Here is a 23,718-nt window from a genome sequence, read left to right as displayed (position 1 = left end):
TAGAATTTTGTTTGTGGTTTTTTTTTTTTTCTTTCAGCACTTTAGTCATACAGTTGACCTGTGAACAATGCAGGGGTTAGTACCAGCAACCTCCTGTGCAGTTGAAAATCTGTGTCTAGCTTTTGACTTCCCAAGAACTTAAATATTGATAGCCTACTATTGACCAAAAGCCTTACCAGTAACATGAACAGTCAGTTAACACAAATTTTGTATATGTGTTATACATTGTATTCTTACAATAAAATAAGCTAGACAAAAAATGTTAGGAAAATCATGAGGAAGAGGAAATATATTTACTATTTATTAAGTAGAAGTGGATCATCATAAAGGTCTTCATTCTCATTGTCTTGAGGCTGAGGAGGAAGAGGAAGAGGAGGGGTTGGTCTTGCTGTCTCAGGGGTGGCAGAGGCAGAAGAAAACCCCCTGTAAGTGGACCTGTGCAGTTCAGCCCTGAGTTGTTCAAGGGTCAACTGTATTTAAAAGTGCTTTCTCGCCGGGTGCAGTGGCTCTTGAAATCCCAGCACTTTGGGAGGCTGAGGCGGTGGATCACCTGAGGGTCAGGAGTTCAAGACTAGCCTGACTAATATGGTGAAACCCCATGTCTACTAAAAATACATAAATTAGCCGGACACGGTGGCACATGCCTGTAGTCCCAGCTGCTCGGGAGGCTGAGACAGGAGAGTTGCTTGAACCCAGGAGGCACAAGTTGCAGTGAGCCGAGATTGCGCCACTGCACTCCAGCCTGGGTGACGGAGGAAGACCCTGCCTCAAAAAAAAAAAAAAGGTAAAAAGTAAATAAAATTAAAAGTGCTATCTCATTGCCTTTGCCCTCTCATTGTAATGGTCACTGACGAGAAGGCCGCTGTTTTTTGTATCTTTGGTCCTCTGTGTATGTTATTTGCCTTTTTTTCCCTTTAGCCACTTTCAAGATTTTCATTTTGATTTTGGTTTTTGCAGTTGTATTTTGCTGTATCTGTGTGTGTTTTATTTGGTATTTATTCCACTTAGTGTTCTCTGTACTTCTTAGATATCTGGTTTGATATCTGTCATCAATTTTGGAAAATGTTTATACGTTCTTTTCAAATATTTTCTCTGCCCTTTTACTGTTTCCTCTGAAACTCCAGTTCGATGTACGATACAATATTTGAAATTTTCTCACCATTTTCTTTGGTCTCCTGTTTTGTTTTTATCCCTGCATCTTTCTCTTTGTGTTTCAGTTTAGGTATTTTTCTTGATCCATTTTCAAGTTCACTGTTTGTTTCCTTGGTTGTGTTAAGTTTGTTGGTAAGACCACTGAAAATTACTGTGCTTTTGATTTGTAGCATTTCTATTTGACTCTTCCTTAGAATTTCTCTTTGCTGAAATTCCTCATCTGTTCTTGCATGTTATTTTTCATTCTCTATGGCATCAATATCTTACATTTCCTATCTCATAGTCTTAATATCTGCATCTGTCTTACTCCACTAACGTTGTTTGCTTTGTTTCTTGACAGTGGGTCATTTTCTTTCCTTTTTTGTGTGTGCCTTGTTATTTTTTATTGAATGTTAGACATCTGGTTTAGGACAGTAAAGACTGAGGTATAGGTGGTATTTGTGCCTGCACATGGGCTCATCTTGTCCTTTTCCTAGGCATAAGGGAAGGGTTGAGTTCTAACCAGGAATTGAGTGGGCTTTGGATTTTGTTGTTGCTATTATTTTCCATAGTCCTCCACAGGCTTCTAATTTCTGTAGAGTTACTTTGTGTTGAAGATGGGGGCTGGTTTGCTGGAGAGTTTGGCTTTTTCATTATTTGTTGTATCCTCTGCTCTAGGTCTTTCCTTTGTGCCTGCACCTCAGAGAAAGTCATTCTGTGTACAATTGACCCTCATTAATAGGCTGCTGTTACTTGTTAGTCAATATTTGTTAGAGAGGCGTTCTCTGTTGTTCTTACTCAGCCTCAGTCTTAGGCAGGCTCTGTGTCCCTCAGCCTAGTGGGTAAGGGCCCTCTTGGTAATGTTGCCCCTCTCCCACTTTTAGGAACCTATGTTAGTTTGGGTTTATAATATATTCCTGTCTCCACTCCCTCCCCTGTGATAGTCTTTTCCCATCTTCCACCTGTGGTGGGACTTCAGTTGTCCTCTGTGTGGTGGGACTTCAGTTGTCCTCTAAGGCCAGCGGGGTTTTCAGTCCTTTCTGCAGCACTCTAAGACTTTTTTTTTTTCATAGGAGACATAGCATTGAAGATTTTGGGTTGTGCTTCATGCCTTTCCAGTAGTGGCTGCTCTTCCCCTCACCCAGGCCTGTGCTCCAAGAGAGGCTTTTTCAAATCTCTTATTCCTCTTATTTCCAGTCTTTCTCATGACTCCTTCAGAGATCTTTCCCCTAGAGATTCAGCCTCCAAGTGAGTATGAATTCTTCTTGTGTCTATACTTCCATGGGTTCTGTACTTTCACACTACCCCACATTTGGCCTTAATGATTCATTAAAAATTTTACCTAAATTCCTACTGGCTGGCATCAGGTCCGGCATTTTTTCCAGGTAAGCAAGTACTCCAGTTCCATCTTCTTGAAGATGCAGGTCTTTCCTTAGATTCCAGGTTAATTGGTTTCCTTGTGAATTTAGCTCTCCAGTGGCTTCAGGAAAGTTATGGTGTTTCAGATTAACTTGCATTTTTTTTTTTTTTTTTGGTCATTGTTATATAAGAGTTGGAGCCATGCTCTTTCCAACTTCCTACATCCTAAGTGGGAGCCAGAGTTTTTTCCCACTTTTCTTTTCAACTTTTGTCATTGGTAGACTTGACTATTCCGTAGACTTGATGGAAGGATGTGTGCCAGTAATGTAAGGGAAGGTGACCAAGGCTGCTGGATCACATTAGGAAGGGTGTTGCCCTGGTAGTTGATTGGAAAACTGCGCCCCCACAAAAAAAAGACAAAAGCATAGTGAGGGAAGAAAGTAAAAGCTGAAGGCAGGAGGCCTGAATGTTGCCTCAAGAGTCAGGAGCATGGTGAGTGAAGACTTCAGCCAGCCAGTGAGGCCTGCAGTTCATGGCCTGGGGCATGCAGGAAATGTTGCTCTGAGAGAATGCAAAGTGAACCGGGGGCAAATAGCAGAAACTAAAGCTGTGAATACTCGGTACCATGGAAGATCCCTTTTTATGAGGCACCTGTCACATCCTGCTTAAGCTAAGTAGGCATCTGCTCAGAGATGCTCTGGTAGTTGGGTCTTATGCTATATAAATTAATAGTGACTTTAAGTACCCTGCATCTTGGAGGATAAAATAGAAGACAGAATTTCTATCTACCTTGTTGTAGTGTCATAGATTGTTGTTTTAAAACAGAAGCGTTAAAACTTCTTTTATCAATATGTTTTTTTAGACATTTAAGAGATTCAGCTAGGATATTTTCTCAAGTAAGTAAGCACTAGGCAGTTACTAAAAGCCCAATTTCCTAATGAGATGAGAGTAATTTCAAATGCTGGTTAATACGCTGCCAAACAAACCTGGCTTTAAGGGGGCAATTCAGCACTATCCATTAAATGATACTTAGAGCTCTATATAATTAAATCCAACATAGATGCTTGTTTAATCGCAAATTATTTTCCCTGGTATTATTTTGGATAATTTAGCCTGTTGTAATTAAGCCTGTGTTTGTACATCTAGTATAAATATTAAAAAAAAAATTTTTTTAACTTTGTCAAGAGTAATGGTGATCCTGTAAGCATAAATGTATGTTTTACCTTATAAAATTAAATTATCTGCAACAAAGATTTATTACCAGCTGTCTACAATGCTCATCAAGTAAATACCCAGTGGTCCTTTTGGTGACACCTTGTTCCCACATGATTTCTTGTTTTCTTGCCCATGATACTTTCTAAATTTTTTCTTCTAGGTAACCTCCTTCCTATTCACTCCTCCAGTGTTTTTCATCAGCCATTGAATATTCATCTCTCATTGCTAACCTTAATATTTCTCTGTATATCCTTCCTATCTCTGACATAGATACCTACCTGTTTAGTTTCCTTTTTAGCAACTCAGATATTATATTCAGGTACTTCGTATCTTTCAGCAGCATTGTACCTGGTGACTGTGATAGATTTTGCTGGTTAGATGATAGTATCTATATTCTGTCTAATGACAAGATAAAACTGAGGTCATACTGGCATTAATCTTGTCTTCAAATGGAGAGATTAACTATCAAAAGGATCTCCACTCTCCTTTTTTGTCACTCATTAAAGTGTTGTTTATTTAATGGTAACCAGCCCCCATTCTAAGTCACTTTATTCTCTTATCGGTTAATACTGGATTTAATCGTGTTCTTTTTTGAGACCATACATAATTGTAGGATCCAGGACCAAAGGCTTCCATGATGCTGTTCTTTCAAGAACACCTCTGGCTCCATTTATTCTGGTTCTTTCCAGTTTTTATAGAAACCTATTTTCCTTGAGTGAGAAATATATTCTTCAACAAACAGGTACAAGCAGACATACACATCAAAATAGTATGTGTATGAACATATATACACACGTGAATCTTTACTAACTGCAGAAATACATACAAAGGCAGATTTTCATTCTGGATCTTGCACACACATTCTTAGCAATAGTGAAATAATAAAACATCTCAGTGCCTACAAAATGAAACTTTCAGTGGTAGGTTTTTGGGGAATGTTTTACTAGGAAAGGATAAGTATTATAGTTACAGAAGGAATAATGAGAGTAAAGGAGAAACAAGTTTTTTATCTTTCTACAAGTTAAAATTTGAGATTAAAGAAAACCTGCACAAATGTTTTATTAAAGACTAGATGGTAAGTACCTCTCTCTTCAAACTTGTTGAACCATGTTATGTGCTAGTTAATACAATATTGTGGTTTAGTCGTTTAATTTGTCTTGTCTTGACTTCTCTAACATATATAAAATGAAGGGGGAAAGTAATATTTATGTAGGGCTTTATTATTTTTAAAACTATGTTTTGTATTACCTTTGAAAGGACTTAGCAAAAGTTTGAAATGCTTGTGCAGGGTAGTGATCTTTTTTCCTTCTTTTTTGTAGTTTTTTTTTATTCTTGTTCCCTTTATGCTGATTATTAGATTTCAAATTTCTTTGGTAATATGAGGATAGATTTGAAATTTAGATTTCTGCTTAGTAAAATAATAGCTACTTTGAACGTAACCAGTAACCTTTGTCTTCATAAATTTAATGGTATGCATAAATATTAGAATGTTCATGGAGATGGCTATTTGAAAATAGTTGATGAAAGTCAGAATTTGATCCACTCCACATTCTTAAATTGGTAAAACATATGTTAAAGTGTCGTTTTCCTAAAGGTGAAATCATGACTCTAATGCAAATATAAAATGAGCTTAAGTCAAATACATTATTCAATTCGTTGATAGATTAGGTTACCAGTAATTTGTAAGCTATGGTTCAAAGAGCGTTTGAGGAATTCAGGGTTTTTATAGGAAAAGATTGCCAACCAAATTAGATATGAACCTAATTATTATTCTATACATCTGTAAGTTGTAAACTTTGAGGTTGTCTCTTATTCCACTGGACAGAAGTGTATCAGTCTCATTAGACAATTATTTGCCTTTATTCTTTTTTCTGTTTTTTTTTTGGAGACAGAGTCTCGCTCTGTTGCCCAGGCTGTAGTGCAGTGACACAATCTTGGCTTACTGCAACCTCCGCCTCCCAGGTTCAAGCGATTCTCCTGCCTCAGCCTCCGGAGTAGCTGAGATTACAGGCATGCGCCACCACGCCCAGCTAATTTTTTTTTTTTTTTTTTTTTTTTAAAGTAGAGACAGAGTTTCACCGTGTTGGCCAGGCTGATCTTGAACTCCTGACCTTGTGATCCACCCACCTAGGCCTCCCAAAGTGCTAGGATTATAGGCGTGAGCCACCATGTCCAGCCTATTTGCCTTTGTTCTAAACAGAACCTACAAGTTAACTTCTACTCCTATAGAGCTTACTACCTACTGAGCAGTCTATAGAGTCAATCAAAGATACAAACCCACCACTGCATGAAACAACACCCAGTAATAATGTTTGCCTGTTTCCGAGATTTAGGTAGTTTATCTGATAGACGAATTTTATTTTTTATAGGAGGATATTTTCTAAAACTTGATTTTGGATATCAGTGACATACTGCATTGATCACTGCAAGATAATATAAGCTGTTTCTTGAAGTTTGATATTTTAGTATCAAACTACATATCAGTCTCTCTTTAAACTTTGTATTCCAAGCTGAGAGCAACATTATTTAGTATTTTCCTACATCATTTTCTAAATTGTTCAGAGGATTTATATCCTTAATGGAGGAATCATATTTTTAATACTATCTTTTAAAAATATGTTTTTTTTTTTTACTTAAAATATATTAATTTGAAAACTTTCAGATATTAGTTGCCTAGTTTGGGAGATTTGTCAGTTGCTCAGATTTATCACTCAGCTGGAAATCATAATCAGTTTGGTGGCTTTCTCTATTAAACAATTTCAAATAAACCACTGGTGAATAACGAACCATAAGAGTCACTGATAATTGATATGTAACAACTTAAGGAGAAGAATAGGGATGATAATCCTATAAATTTGCCTCAAGACAATTATTACTAAAGTTGTAAATTATACTCATTTCATAAAATTGTTATGTAGCATATGAAGATGTCTTTAGTACTCTGAAAATAATGGTAAAATACATAGTATGCAGTGTGATGAAATTAAATTGGTTCTTCATTTTTGGAGAAGAAAAGACTTTACACATTCAAAGAGTTACCTACCAGTCCAGGACTGCAAACTTTTTCTCTTATGTAGTTGCTTAAAAAGAAATATGAAAATTACAAAAATAAGCCAACAAGATTTTTTAAAAGTATAAAAGTTAAAATGTCAAATATCAGGTCATGAAAATAGCTTTTCCTCTCTATTTTTGATGGCATAATACCTTTTTTTTTTTTTTTTTGAGACTGAATCTTCCTCTGTTGCCAGGCTGGAATGCAGTGGCGTGATCTTAGTTCACTGCAACCTCCACCTTCCGGATTTAAGTGATTCTCCTGCCTTAGCCTCCCGAGTAGCTGGGACTATAGGTGTGTGCCACCACTCCCAGCTAACTTTTGTATTTTTAGTATAGACAGGGTTTCACCATGTTGGCCAGGATGGTCTCGATCTCTTGACCTCATGATCCGCTCGCCTCAGCCTCCCAACATAATACCATTTTGACTGTGATGTATGTGTAATCTTAAAATTCAGCATGAAAGGTAACTTTATAAATGATTTATGGTGAATCATTGTATTTTGTATGACTGTTTCTAAATTAACTGAAGATCCTTAATATTATTTCTTAGGTGGGAAAAACACAAATTGGTCTTACATTTTTATCTTGGTATAATATATTATTTAAGGCCAGGAGCAATGGCTCACGTCTGTAATCCCCACACTTTGGGAGGCTGAGATGGCAGGATTACTTGAGCCCAGGAATTTGGAACCAGCCTGGGCAACACAATGAGAACCCTTCTTTACAAATAATAATAATAACAACAACAACAATAATAATTGTTAAAACAATAATATTAAAAACAGCTGGGTATGGTGATGCACACCTGTATTCCTAGTTACTAGGAAGGCTGAGGAGGGAGGATCACTTGAACCAAAGAGTCAAGGTGCAGTGGCCCTCCAGCCTGGGTGCCAGAGAGAGACCCCATCTCTAAAAAAAAAAAAAAATTGTTTAAGGTGTTATTATGAAGTTTGCTTTAATTTAGTATTTTGTAATACTAATAATTAAGTAAATCCTTTTAGAAAAATTAAAACGAGCTTATTATATATACTACTACATTATGTTCTGCAAAATAAATGTAGAATGATATGGAGAGTGTATGAAATTTTCATAACCAGGAAATAGTGATTTAGAGAGTCACAATATAGGCTAGTCTAAAGAAATGCTGGATACTTTTGGAAAATTTACTCTTTTAAATATTTTTCTGAGAAATGAAAATGTTGAGTTTGTGGTTCCATCTTCTCCATGGGCAATGAATTTTTTATTTTTAAAGAAGGTTTGTCTTTAAGTTAGAATATGATGTTTCTATCAATTGGTCACTTAATTAAAACAGGTGACAATGTCAATAAATATTTGAAAGAATGTTTTGCAGAAGATAATAAAGAATTAACCATATAATTTTTAAATTAATATAATCTATATATATTTGTGCCATTTTGTACTTTTCAGTATTTGTGCTCTAATTCACAATGTTATTTCTTATTCATTAATCACTTCCCTAAAGATTTTCAAAGCTTTTTTTATAGCTTTGGAAAATGTTTCTTTAGAATTTTCAGCAATTGTGTCATTGTTTCTTCATTTTCATATTTAGAATCATAGGATAAAATGAATTATACATAATATGTGATCTCAATATGATTTTGAGGGGGAATCTTTTCTAATTTTTTTCTTATTTTTAGTTGATGATTGCTCTCTGAGGCTAGACTTTAAAAAAATTTGATTATGGGCTGGGCACAGTGGCTCACGCCTGTAATCCCAGAACTTGGGGAAGCTGAGGCAGGTGGATCACCTGAGGTCAGGAGTTCAAGACCAACCTGGCCAAAATGGTGAAACCTCATCTCTACTAAAAAATTACAAAAACTAGCCAGGCGTGATGGTGGGCACCTGTAATCCCAGCTGCTCGGGAGGCTGAGGAAGATAATTGCTTGAACCTGGGAGGCAGAGGTTGCAGTGAGCTAAGATCGTGCTATTGCACTCCAGCCTGGGTGACAAGAGCAAAACTCTCTTACCAAAAAAAAAAAAAAATTTATTTTCATTATGTTTCTGTCTTTGTTTTTTTCTTCTTTGCCAGGTAATAAAACATTTCCCATAAGATAAAACTGATCCTTTGATTTGCATTGCTTTATATTTAAACTTTCATATAGGTTTGCCATCTGTGAAAGTTTAGTGGTCTCTTCAAGAGCTGTAACAGAAAGGAATATAGGAAGCCCTACCAGTATTTTGTAATTTTAAAAGCTGTAATGAAACAATTTATAGAAAATCACCTAGTCTGGGATTCCTAATTTTGTTTTGTTGCATTACCCTGAAATGTGTCAGTTTTTTCTGTTTTCTTCATGTTGAGTTTTTGCTTTTAAAACATCTAGAAATCTCTACACAGTCTTCCTTTTTCAACATTCCAGTTCTACTTCAGGCCTAAATCCCACCCTGCAAATGGTTTCTTACTTTTGCTTGCACGTTTGAATTTGCTCTTTTCAAGCAAATTCACAGTGGTGAAATCACACCCTTCTGTGATGTTTGCCATCATTGGAGTGGAGTTGAATTGTCTGTTTATTCAAACTTGGTTTGTCCTCTGGGAAGCAGTTGTCTGTAATTTATATGTTGTATCCTGGTAAGTGGTGTAATTTTCCAAAGGCAGGTGGACAGTTTTTCACCTTTGTAAACAGAGTGTATTTTTGCAGTGCATTGGAAGAAGGGATTCTCTTTCCTCTTACACATGCTGATCCTGACCCACTTTATAAAGGTGATTGTTAGGTGAAAAGCATATGTATAGAATAAGATGTTTCCTACTATTGCACACTCTTAAATGTCTTTTCCCTTCATTCTTTTTCTAAAATAATGTTTCTAGTAAAATGGAAACATTTATTGCTCTTTAGCCAGCCTACTCTGCCCTTTCTCCTCACCTTCACCCTCTTAAACAAAAATGAGATTATTGCAGTGGAAACTGAGATGTTTCATCACTGTAGATAGTTCTGTAAGTTGTTGATTGGAAATTATTGTGATTGTGAGTCTGCTGATTGTTCAAACTGTTGCTTTTCCCCCACATACATTTAACTTCGAGATACCTTTGGTGTTGATAAAATTCTGTATGTCTACATGGCAGGGCTACTGTTTTAACTTTTAATAGCCACCAGTGAATTTTATAAGAATATGGATTGTATAAAATGTTTTATAATAATGGAGAAAATGAGTTTTCTGTAGCTCTCCATAATTGTGTTCTTCCCTTATTTAAAACTATTTTGCATAGGTAAAAACAGAATAGCAGTAATCTTGGTGAATTTTTTAAAAAATTATTTTGATTAAAAGATAATATACTCTTAAATATATGTTATGTCATAAAAGGCGAATCTGTACTGTTGACATTTAAGTTCATTTTAGGAAAAAGCTTTTAAGAGAATTATTCAGATGGAATAAACTTCTGTTATATGTAGCTGTTAACTGGAAAATTTCCCTATGGCTCACTAAACTCGAAACATGTTTATCAGTGATTTTGGTGCATTTAGGAACTGTAAAAGTAGAAAGGAATACATATGGTAAGGCTAACCAGTGTGGGTAGAAAAGTGACAAGTGCTCTTCATTGGACAAGACAGGTAATATATTAGAGAGAATGGCCCAAATTAAATGTATCAGATATCAACTCATTAGAATTATGTCCTTTTAGAGCTTAAAGAAACATCATCAATAATTTAATGAAGATGGCTTCTTCGAAAGATTGGGGAATAAGCTTGGAGTGGTGAATTCTTTTAGGTTGTCTTCTACATAAGTTAGTGAATTTGTGGCAGAACTAGGGCACAAACCTGGAATGAATGGCTTCTAGTTTTGTATGTTTTCATTTGTAAAATAATGGTGTTTTTTCCTGGTAAAAGGGTTGGGAAATCATTTGGAGTATTCTAGTAAAGCCTTTGGCCCTCTATGCTGTTATGACGAAAGCAGCAACAACATTTAGGGTATTTTCAACAAAGGCTTTAGAACAAAGCAGAAAACTTTATTCTACATTTTGTGCCTTACACAACTGTCTCGGGAATATTGCAGAGAAATATTGCAAAGAAACAAATGAAAAGCTAATTTATTTGCCAGAAGCATATCTTATTCATCTTCACATTCCCAACACTAAAACACACGTCTTCTGATAAATAAGTTTAACTCCAGTAAGTAATGATTGTTAAGTGAATCAATAACACATTATTAAAAATTAAGTTTAATATAAGGAACATCTAGCTGTAAGCATTTGGATTTATTTCTGGGTTCTGTATTGGTATGGTAAAAAATAGTCACATAGACCAATGGAACAGAATAGAGAACCCAGAAATAAGTCATCCTGTGATTTACCATCCTATGATTTTAAATATGAAATCATCCTATGATTCTGAATATGAAAACAAAGAAACAATGACACTGTTACTATGGCCTTATAGTATGGTTTGAAATCAGGTTGTGTGATGCCTCCAGGTTTGTTCCTTTTGCTTAGTCTTGGTTTGGCTATACGGGCTCTTTTTTGGTTCCATATGAATTTTAGAATTGTGTTTTCTAATTCTGTGAAGAATGATGGTGGTATTTTGATGGTGGTTGTGTTGAATTTGTAGATTGCTTTTGGCAGTATGGGCATGTTCACAATATTGATTCTACTCATCCATGAGAATGAGATGTTTCCATTCGTTTGTGTCGTCTTTATTATATTATATATATATCATTATATTAATATATATATCATATGTTGTATATATATCTACATCTATCTATCTGTCTATCTGATGGAATACTACTCAGCCATATAAAGGAATAAATCAACAGCATTCACAGCGACCTGCATGAGATTGGAGACTATTATTCTAAGATAAGCAACTCAGGAATGGAAAACCAAACATCGTGTGTTCTCACTGATATGTGGGAGCTAACCTATGAGGACACAAAGGCATAAGAATGATAAAATAGATTTTGGGGACTTGGGGGGAAAGGGTTGGAAGGGAGCAAGGGATAAAAGACTATAAATAGGGTGCAATGTATACTGCTTGGGTGATGGGTGCACCAAAATCTCACAAATCACCACTAAAGAACTTACTCATGTAACCAAACACTAACTGTATCCCAGTAACCTATGGAAAATTAAAAATAAATAAGGGACATGATAGTGGGATTTTTCAAAAGAGAGATTTTCGTCAGTATTTAAATAGAATATTATGTTAAATAAGATGCAATTGAGGAGCAAAAAGACCATCCTTATGTTTTGTATTTTTTTTGAGACAGAATCTCCTTCTGTTGCCCAGACTTGAGTGCAGTGGCACGATCATAGCTCGCTGCAGTCTTGAAATCCTGGGCTCAAGCAATCCTTTTACCTTGGCTGCCCAAATTGTTGGGATTAGAAGCATGAGCCACCATGTCTGGCCTGCATTTTCAGGAGAGAGTGCTCTGGGATTTTATATTTTCAGATGTGAATTCATGCTCAATTTAGCAAGTAATTTATTTCCTCATAGAATAAATATATATTACTTGGTTTCATTTTTAGTATATATAGTTATATATCTTGTTAATATATTGCTTGACATTTTTGGAGAAAGGAAAAGTTCTTTTCGGGGATCTGATTGTGTTTAATTTCCCTAGTATGAAAGCATCTCTGTGGATCCCAAAAAAAAGAGTTGTGGGCTGGGTGTGGTGGCTCACACCTGTAATCCTAGCACTTTAGGAGGCCGGGGTGGGTGGATCACTTGAGGTCAGGAATGTGAGACCAGCCTGGCCAACGTGGGAAAACCCCGTCTCTACTAAAAGTACAAAAAAAATGAACCAACCATGGTGGCATGCACCTGTAGTCCCAGCTACTTGGGAGGTTGAGAAAGGAGAATCGTTTGAACCTGGGAGGCGGAGCCTGCATTGAATTAGAAATCAGTAATACGGATTGCTGATATGATTGATTATTGATTTCTAGCTTAATTTTATTGTGATCGTAATACGTATTCCTTTGAAATTTACTGAGGCTTTCTTATGCACTAACATATAGTCAAGTTTTAAAATATTTCATAACTTGCTTGAAAAGAACGTGTAATTCTCTTATTATTGGTTGTGGGATTCTGTATATGTTTATTAAATGCAGCTTTTTAATCTTTAGCTTCTCTTTGTCTTACACATTTTTTTTTAAGAGACCAGATTGTTTGCCCTATAGAGTTTCCAGTAGTCTGCCTATTTCTGCAAGTATCCCTGTGGTATAATTTACATGTATTTTTATAAATTGATAGTTGGATTTAGACAGTGATTAGATTTAGAGTTGATTTTCTTTTTCCAAGGCTCGTCACAGGTGGTGATGTGTTCCTTGATCATGAGATTTGTAATAGTTGTCTTTTTGTGATGTTAGTAGCCATTGATGTTCAGTGTCTAGATCTCTTACTTCATTAAAAATTATAAAATGATGATCTAGTTCTATTATTCCTTCTTCATTTACTAGCTGTAATCGTTTTATAATGAGAAACTTATTATTTGTCTATCCAGTAATACAGTTTGTATATGAAAAGTGAAATAAATGCTTGTTTCTCTTTATTTGCTGGTTTCCTAATACACTTTATATATGAAAGGCGAAATAAATGCTTATTTATTTGCTGGTCTGTCTCCCTCCCTCCCTCCCTCCCTCCCTCCCTTCCTCCCTTCCTTCCTTTCTTCCTTTCTTCCTTTCTTCCTTTCTTCCTTCCTTCCTTTCTTCCTTCCCTTTCTTCTTTCCCTTCCCTCCCTTCCCTTCCTTTCCTTCCATTCTTTTCTTCCATTCTTTTCTTTGTGGAGTTCTCTGTCCCCCAGGCTGGAGTGCAGTGGTGCAATAATAGGTCCCTGCAGCCTAACTGCTGGAAACAAGTGATTCTTCTGCTTCAGCTTTCCAAGTAGCTGGGACTACAAGTACACTTTTTTATTTTTTATTTTTGTAGAGATTGGATTTTCTTACATTGCCCAGGCTGGTCTTAAACTCCTGGTTTCAAGCAGTCCTCTTGCCTCGATCTCCCAAAGTGCTGAGATTACAGGCATGAGCCACCATGCCCAGTCTGGTTTTCATTATAGTGTGTTCTCTAGCTTAGTCCAGTGGTTATTATTTCTTTTGTATCAGTATGCACTCATTGATTTAAGCATATTTAATGTTTCAATTCATGGCATTTATCATTCTTATTGATGTGTAACTTGTCACATCTTTGGTCAGTAGAAGCCTTTTCACATCCTTTCGTCACAACCACAGTAGTCTTTGATAGCTTTTTTGATGTCTGGTAAGGTGTTCCAAGCTTACTCATCATGTGTATTTCTCCATTTCTCCAAGGAGCCCTGATTCCTTTTATTTTATTTTATTTTATTTTATTTAAAAAAAATGTTTTTGACTAATGCTATTTTAGTAAAACCTGATTCTTTTTGAGAAGTGGTACTCAGAGATCATAGTCTGGATACTAGGAGTATACATTTTGACAAAATTGGTCATTATTTCTAAACCTTCCATTGGACACAACTAGAAAATACATATACATATAAATGTGTTGAGAGAGAGAGTGAGTGTGTGTGTTCATTTAAAATGAAATACATTGTGGAGTTTAAACTGATAATTCCAATTTAAAATGAGCACCATAAGGATGCTTTTTCTCTCCCACATCTTCCTTCCTCCCTTGCCAAAAATCCCATTTTCTTAAGGTTGTTGGGGATGGCAGAATTATAATATCCCATGTCACTCATTGGCTTTGTTCCTCATCAGGTGATTGCAGAATGGCAGTACTAAAACTATCACTAACAGCACGATTACTGAAAACATAAAGAATCTAATGATTCACCTCATTGGTTGTAGGTATTCTGTTTTCTTATGTCAGTTTTGATAAGTTACACTTTTTAATAGGAATGTGTCTATTCTTCTAAGTTTATAGGTATTGGCACAAAATTATCCTGTATCCTTAATGTCTTTTAAACCATTGCTATCAATGAAATTGTATTCTCCTTTACGTTGTTACCATTATTTATTTGTACTTTGTTTTTCTTGCTTCATCCTATCAGAAGTTTGTTGATTTTATTAGTCTTTTCAAGAAGTAAATTTTGGCTTTTTTGAGCCCCTGTAAGCTCTTAATTTATATTTACTTCTGATTTTTCACCTCCTTTCTTCTATTTTCTTTGGACTTATTCTGTCTTTTTCCTCTCCTCACTTCTTAGATGAGTCACTTAGCTCATTCACTAGGCTGTGTTTCCTCATATAAATGTTTAAGACGATTAATTTCCATTTAATGTATTGTTATCAATAGCAATTTGTTGTGCACTCAAATTTGATAGAGTTCATAGTTCTATGAATTTTTCATGCAGTGTTTTTGGTATCTTCCTGAGGATGAAATTTCCCCTCTTTCGGCAAAGCAGTCTTGGTGATTTCTCCTTATTTATTGTTTATAACTTCATATACAGTATGGATGTACCTTGTTTTACATATTGTGTCTGTTTCTGAATGTTTCATTTGTCTCTTTCTGAGTTCTTCCACAAGTCCTCAAGTTGTTTTTTATATTTTTTAAAAGTCAGTTTTATGAGGTATAATTTATGCGAAGTAAAATTCATGCCTTAGCATATAGTTTTATGAGATTTGACAAGCTCATATAGTCACATAATTTTTGCCATAATCAAGATACAGAAGAGTTCCAAAACTTTCGCACATGTGCTCTGTAGTAGCCCCTTTCACCTTTCTCTCTGTGATGCCTACCTTCTCTTCAACTTCAAACTAGTTACAGGTTTCCCTGTAACCTCAGCTTTCTTAGGAATTCCAAAAAAAGTTATAATTTTGCTGATCGTCTGGCTTTTGTTATTGTGAGAGTGGGAATGATGCTCTTTCCAGCCAGACACATTATTTTTCTTATCAAGTCATTTTTGGTAAATTCACATTTCCATATATCATTTAGTATTAACACTACTGTTTGAATATCTTCCATAGATGCATTTTCTTTTATATTCATGTGTATCTTCACTGAAGTTTTATTTAGTTCTGCAGTGGTCTCTTAGGTACTTACTTAATTTGTATTTGAAATCTTTTTAAGTTTAGAGTTAAAAGATTAGCATTTTAAAATGTACTTTTCAAGTTTGTAAATACTCTGATCTCCTAATTTTTACTAAAAATTAAATATTGGCATACATTATCGTGGGTTATACTCTACAACTGGAGGACTTGTTTTGTTCATATGTAATCAAAGGAACATTAGAAAAACTTTAAAATGGGTAATTTTTTGATCGCCGGATTTACTCTTCATAGAGCTTATCATTTTAGTGTCCTTAGCTAATTTTAAGGTGATGTGAAAATTTTTTATTACTTCATTGCATTAAGGAATTGATTTTTGTTACAAAGAAACATTAATAAAATATTTTTGAAAATATTTCATCTGAACTGCTGGTACCTGTTGTTTTTTAAAATGTGGTATTAGAAAAAGTTTTTGGTGAATTTTTTATCAGGTATCTATAACTTATTGAATTGGTTTTAAATATTGTATTAAGTAAATGATAATGTGTCATCATGTTGGAAACAGCATTGCATATTTTAACCTAATTTTACCTCCCGGTTACTTTCATGGACTTTAATAGGGGGTTACTAAATTTTTCTTTTCTTTTAACCTTTTTGTAGGTTATTTTAGTGTCTGCCAATAAATTGACTCGTTATATTGAACCATGCCAATTAACAGAAGATTTTGGTGGGAGTCTCACCTATGATCACATGGACTGGTTAAATAAGAGGCTGGTTGGTATATTACAATGAGATAAAATGTTATTGCATAGAAATAAGATATATTTTGACAACTTTATAATTTTATTCTATTAAAATATAGATTATTTTTCTTTTTACAAAAATGGAGAATTATGTGCATACTACATTATAACATAATAGACAAATACTGTGCAGTTGGACTTACTTGATTAGAATTCTGATTCTAGTTGCTAGGTGTATGGCCTTCAACAATGTATTTAATCTTGCCTTGGCTTGATTTCCACATCTGTAATATGGTGATAATAAGAGTACCTACCTTTGTGTGATTATGGGTAAAATGAAGTGAATATACATATAAAGCATTTAGAATAGCACCAGATATGATATAGTAGCACTATATAAGTATTAGCTATTACTGTTCTGTCATTGATAGCATTAGTAAAAGTTGTAAATTTTTAAAGTAGAATAACAGTAGCATAATTTCTCTTTTATTTTATTTTATTTTATTTTTTTTGAGACAGAGTCTTGCTCTGTTGCCCAGGCTGGAGTGCCGTGGCGCAATCTTGGCTCACTGCAACCTCTGCCTCCGGGATTCAAGCAGTTCTCCTGCCTTGGCCTCCTGAGTAGCTGGGATCACAGGCACGCGCCACCACGCCCAGCTAATTTTTGTATTTTTAGTAGAGACGGGGTTTCACCATGTTGTTCAGGCTGATCTCAAACTCTTGACCTCGTGATCCACCTGCCTTGGCCTCCCAGAGTGCTGGGATTACAGGTGTGAGCCAGTGCTCCCAGCGAACAGCAGCATAATTTCTTGAGGTGATCTAGTTGCTTTACCATTTTCAGAGAATATTTAAACATTAATTTGAATTATCAACTTGAAGAGCAGTTTGACATATTAAACATTTTCATTTGTGAAAATTTATCATCTTCGGCAATCTAGACTTCTGAAATCTGCTACTCTGTGTAATTTGATGGTTTTTTAAATTCAACTACTGAAAGAAAAAACGTCAGATTAACTCATTTTAGATTAAATGATAATTTTTTTGGAGAATAGTGAACTTTTGGTTATCTCTGAATGGTTAACTAATTCTGTATCCACCCAGTTTATTTATTTAGAGACAGGGTCTTGCCCCAGGCTGAAATGCAGTGGCATGATCACCACACACTGCAGCCTTTAACTCCTGGGCTCAAGCAGTGCTTCCAACTCAGCCTCTCAAGTAGTTGGTACTGCAAGTGCATGCCACCATGCCTGACGAAGGTTTTATTTTTTGTAGAGATGGAGTCTCCTTGTTGCCCCGGCTGGTCATGAACTCCTGGGCTCAAGCAACCCCTCTACCTCAGCCTCCCAAAATGCTGGGATTACAGGCATGAGCTGCTGTACCCAGCCTATTTCTACCATATTTTAAAAGTGCTGTCAGTCAAGTGATTGTCCACTTTATTACGTACGTTTAAACAGACTTGCGCAAATTCCTTTTCAGAAATATTTGAAGAAATCATTAAAATTATAACTAATTTTAAATGCTATATGCATGTATGTAACAACTATTATATGAAACCAACGTGTTGGTGATAGAATAACATAAAGAAATGTTCTGTAACTGTTATTAGAGACTTAGCATGTTCTAAATTACATGTATGTAATTAGAACTGTTATCGATGCAAATGTTTCTCAAAGAAACACTTATCTGAATGGAGAATGAAGATAATTTATTGATGTATTTAAATTTTAAAAATTATTTATCCATGAAACTATTCATTGCTTTAGGAAACAGTTTTGTCTTCTCTTGTGTACATTGTTGTGCTCTGGTGGTAGAATTGCACTGACTGCCAGGGAAGGAAAACAAATCCTAGCTGGCCAATTCTATTGCTCTTAACAGATGATCCTTATTACATATTAATTTTTAAGACTGTTCTTAGTATGTTAATAAAACTCATATTGTAGGTTTTTGAGAAGTTTACGAAGGAATCTACATCATTATTAGATGAACTTGCTTTGATTAACAATGGAAGTGATAAAGGAAATCAGCAAGAGAAAGAAAGGTAGGTGGCTAGTGGCGTGCCATTATATCCTTTCAAAACTGTAATTGATCTGATAAAAGATAGCTCTATTGTTAATACAGGCTAAAAAATCTACAGTAAAAAAAGTCTTCATTCTATCAAAATTGATATACAATATTCATGAGAATTTGCTTTACGTGTAAAACGTATTGGTTTAAATCAAAGTTTCTTCACAAAAGCCTTGTTTTTTTTTGTTTTTTTTTTTTTTGAGACGGGGTCTCACTGTTGCCCAGGCTGGAGTACAGTGGCACGATCTCGGCTCACTGCAACTCCGCCTCCTGGGTTCATGCCTGGGTTCATGGGTTCTCCTGCCTCAGCCTCCCGAGTAGCTGGGACTACAGGCGCCTGCCACCTCACCTGGCTAATTTTTTGTATTTTTAGTAGAGATGGGGTTTCACCATGTTAGCCAGGATGGTCTTGGTCTCCTGACCTCTTGATCTGCCTGCCTCGGCCTCCCAAAGTGCTGGGATTACAGGCGTGAGCCACCGCGCTTGGTCCATTTTTAAATTAATAGTAATGTATTTACTTTTTTCTGACACTATGTAAAGTGTTTCAAGAACATATTTTCAAAAGAAACAATTTTCTGCCTTTTTAGAGTTATCTTCTTTCCTGGCTAAGAATATGAAAAAAGTTGCAGTTTGAAATACAATTATTATAACCCTTATTTGAATACATTAGCACTAAAATGTCTAGCTTATAAAACTTTTTCTGTTGTTGTAAAATACGTGATATTCGTGAATTCAACTTGGAGAATTTAGTGTTTTATGACATGCGATGAAGTAATAGTTGAGTTGTGTTATCTGAATGTAACTACCTAGATTTATCATGTTAACAGATTTTCCTTGATTTATAGCCTTGTCAGCTTTCACATTTCTGTTGGTAAGCCAAGTCCCCCTCCTCAGATAAAAAACACTTTAGCAAGCAAATTAACTATTCAGGTCTCTTGATTATTACTGGTCACTAGAACAGTAATTTTTCATTAGGAAATGTGAAAGAATCCTTGTCTTCCCTATCATCCTGTCTCCTTTGAATCTGACCTTGAAGATACAGTGGAACCTTAATAAAATGCTTGTTGTTATTCCATGAATCCAAATACAGTCACATATCAAGTTTTTGAGTGTAAGATCTTAGTTTTAACAAAATCTTGATTAAAACAAAGTCAAAATGTGAAAACAAATGGTTTGAATGTAAATCTGATTAAAGTCACCACAAGCAGTTAGGAATGTTTCTGTCCTATAGATGCCATATAAAAATGTAAAATTATGAAATTTTGTCTGTGTATATAAATATGTGATTGTGTGTCTGTAGATATCACACACACATATATGCTGTGGTTTAGGAATTGAAAATATCATGAGTTACTTGATGAAAATTAGCTGGACTTCTTTGCTTTCTGAATAGTCCATCAGAGTAAGTTTGATGTTTCTTCGTTATATTCCTTGGGAAAGACATCCCATGTTGGTGCCTATAGAAAATGAGTCCATGGTCAAAGAGTTTAATGCTGTTGACTATATTTCCCTCTTTGAGAATGACTGTGAATATTGCAGATTACAGGTTCTAAAGAAGCAGTGCAGCAAAGAAACCTGTTTAATTGCTTCCTTAAAACATATCTTGTTCAGGCCGGGTGCAGTGGCTCACGCCTGTAATCCCAGCACTTTGGGAGGCCAAGGTGGGTGGATCACGAGATCAGAAGATAGAGACCATCCTAGCCAACAAGGTGAAACCTTGCCTCTACTAAAAATACAAAAATTAGCCGGGCATGGTGGCGCACGCCTGTAGTCCCAGCTACTCAGGAGACTGAGGCAGGAGAATCCCTTGAACCCGGGAAGCAGAGATTGTAGTGAGCCGAGATCACGCTATTGCACCCCAGCCTGGGTGACAGAGCGAGACTCGTCTCAAAAAAAAAACTTTTTCAGTGTTTTGGGAAACACTTTGGAAAGTGCTGGTTTGCATGACTACATGAAATATCAAAACCTTGTATTTGCCAGTTCCTTGTACAAGGAACTCACGTGTTATTGCTTAGTTTCCTTTAAACCCCAGATCCCAGATAATAGAGTCCCTCCTCTTGCAAATTTTAATCAACCGTCTTTTTTTTTTTTTTCCAACATTCTTTATGTCAATCCTCAGAAAGCATCTGAGGACCTAGATCAATTGACAAAAAGCAAAAAATCTAGCACAAGACCGGTCAGTTACAGCAGCAAGGTCCTTGTCCCCTTTCTTTCCTTCATCTTTTCTTTCCTGTATGTGTTTAGGAAAATAAAGGCAGATGTCCAGCTGCACAAGAAGTATGATTAGGGAAGAGAGTACAACTGCTAGGATGGACACACACACACACACACACACCCACCCACCCCCACACCCCTCTGGAATATAAGACAGAATATTTGCAGCTATCAAAGATTGCTGTAGGTAAATAAAGTTTTGACTGGAGGATGGCTGCATGCATTTTTTTAATGTTAAATTTCTGGGTTACTATATGACAAACTTCATTTTGAAACAAATATTCATTGGATAAATACTAAATGGACTTCTTTGATATATTTGAAATAATATTATGACTAAAAACAGTAAACTGTATTTTTCCAAGTAGTTATTTTATGATTTATTATGTTGGTATTTCTCTGGCTACTAGTATTTACTTTTCCCTAATGGGCTTCCTTATGCTTGAGATAAGTTAGCATGGTAGAATGGTATGCTTCAGAGTTTCATACTTTTGTGCCCCTGTTTTGATTTTTTATATATAAAGGAATTTTTAAAGTTACATTGATAGAACTATGTCCTTTGAAAATTACTCCTTTGGTGTTTTCCAGGTCTGTGGATTTAAACTTTCTTCCATCGGTTGATCCTGAGACGGTTCTTCAAACAGGTAAGATTTTAAAAATATTTGTGATAATAATCCAGTAAACCAATTGGATTGATTGGTTCATTAAATAAACATGAGTTCAGCATGAATGTGGTACATGTGGAAGGAACTCAAGGGGAAATTTTTCAGGACCAGGGACTGGTTTTGTGGAAGACAGTTTTTCTGTGGACTGGGTGAGGGATGGTTTCAGGATAAAACTGTTCCACGTTAGATCATTGGACATTAGATTCTTATAAGGAGCATGCAACCTGGATCCCTCGCACGCATAGTTGACAATAGGGTTTGTGCTCCTGTGACAGTCTGAGGCCGCCACTGCTCTGACAGGTGGCAGAGCTCAGGTAGTAATGCTTGCTGGCCTGCCGTTCATCTCCTGCTGTGTGGCCCAGGGTGGGGGTAGGAGGAACCCCAGCTTTATAATATTTTTAAAAATTAGTAATAATTATCTCTCCCTTAAAAATTTGGATTTATTTTATTATCAATAAAATGAAGATAAAAATTTTTATTTCACTGGGTTGCCCTAAGAATTATTGAACACTCCTTATGTGGCAGACATTGTATTTATGTATTTTTCTTTTTCATTCTTCTAACAAGCCTTTGAGATAATTAGTGTTATTTTATCTGTTTTGTACTGAAGGAAGCCAAGGTTTAGCGATAGAAAATAACTTGCTGAAGATCAAGTAACTATTAAACTCTCTCCATAGCTAAATCCAAAGCCAAAGCTCTACTGTTTTATAATCTTCGATGTAAAAACACTGATCACCTTGCAAAGCCTTGCACATAGTGCTGCCTGATATGTATGTTCCAACCCAAATATCTCTGGTAGCAGTTTCACAAACTCTAGAAGAACCAAACTGTAATTTTTTCCAATTGAAATACCTCAATTTTATTTCTAATCTTTTTTTAATAATAGCTCATAACTCTAATCCTACGGTGTGCCACCTCTGAGCACTTTACATATGTTAATTCATTTCGGTCCTGTGAAATAGATACTATTGTCATCCCAATTTTAAGACGGGAAAGCTGAAGCATAAAAAGGTTAAGTGACTTATATAGGTTACACAGCTAGTAAATGCTGAAGCTGAGACTTGGACCTAGGCAGTTTGATTTCAAAGCATGCTCTTTGAGATCATGACACTATCATGACAACATAGTGTCGTGATATCCACAAGGAAAATGATATCCACAAGGAAAATATTAAGGGTGACAGTTGTCAAAGTAGAAAAAATTAAATGTATTCTGATATGCATAGCTTTTATGAATGTATATAAAACGACTGCGCAAATCTTTAGAACAGTTACTTTTCCAATTATAAAATGTAATAAATAATAAAGAAGTAAATTCTGAATGTATTTGTTGTGTTGATTCAGGTGTCCTAAGTTCTTCCAGTATGATATACAGCTTATTTTGTTAGAGAACAAAGAAATACTTGTAATCTCTGAATTATTATATGTTTAGAAGGTACTGTCAGTAAAATACTGCTATAGATTTAAAACTTAATTCCATACATATGTTTAACAGCTTGAAACTTTTTATTTTAATTCATTGAATTAAGCTTTTACAATTTCTGTTTTAAATTTAATTTTATATGCTACTAGGTCCTATTTTATATGCTGTTAACTTTTAAACTAAGGATTCAACGAGAATATAAAACGAAGAAGTGTAGAACAATCATAGGTACTTTTAGAAATTAGAAATACCTCCAAACCATAATAAAAGTTCAGTTGCTGTATATTGATAGCCATTTAAATTTAGGATATTATTCTAAATAAGGAAGAGAATTTAAATATGTGTGTTGTTTTGATGCCTAAATATTAGTCACAAAAACAATTTTTACCTTATTTACTTTTAAAATTATTTAATACTTACAGCTTTAATTGTTGCACATTTTGCAATTGTAGTTCCTCATGTACGAGTGGATTTTCTACATGAGTTTTCTGTAATTGAGTCACATTCACTGCAGTTCTAACACTAGTACGGCCCGTTATTATTCACTGTTAATATGTTGTGAAGATTCTTATAAATAGAGATTATATAAATATTATTTTGTACTTGTAATAAAAACTTTCTTCTTTTAATCATTCGTTATACTATCACCTTTTTTTTAAAATGCTGTAATTGAGAATATGGATTAATAACTGAAACCCTACAACATACAACTTGGATTAGTACCATCAGACAGAAATCCCACAGTATAATTTTGCTCTACAGGTAAATAGGATTGTTTGGCACAGTATCCTGAGTAATTAATTCACCAATAACAAAAATGTGATTGATAGAAAAAAAAATATAAACCGTATATGTGCCATATTTAATATGTAGTATAGTATTTCTATGGTGTATATATTTATGATATATGATATAGCATTTTAATATACTAGTTTACATAGTA

General features: G+C 35.2%; 1 protein-coding gene across 2 annotated transcripts in view; it reads left to right on the top strand.

Annotated features, from left to right (window-relative positions):
• The window catches only part of SESTD1 (SEC14 and spectrin domain containing 1), a 149,908-nt gene that overhangs the window by 89,499 nt on the left and 36,691 nt on the right, over positions 1–23,718 (top strand). For both annotated transcript variants that reach the window (XM_025405481.1, XM_025405482.1), the window contains 3 exons: positions 16,328–16,441; positions 18,351–18,448; positions 21,277–21,332. In XM_025405481.1, coding sequence (XP_025261266.1) covers positions 16,328–16,441; positions 18,351–18,448; positions 21,277–21,332 — 268 coding nt within the window. The remainder of the gene's footprint in view (positions 1–16,327; positions 16,442–18,350; positions 18,449–21,276; positions 21,333–23,718) is intronic.

The sequence above is a fragment of the Theropithecus gelada genome, chromosome 12 (genome assembly GCF_003255815.1).
Source record: "Theropithecus gelada isolate Dixy chromosome 12, Tgel_1.0, whole genome shotgun sequence".
Taxonomy (NCBI): domain Eukaryota; kingdom Metazoa; phylum Chordata; class Mammalia; order Primates; family Cercopithecidae; genus Theropithecus; species Theropithecus gelada.
The sequence above is the reverse complement of the archived record's forward strand: the minus strand, read 5'-3'. Positions and strand labels throughout refer to the sequence as shown.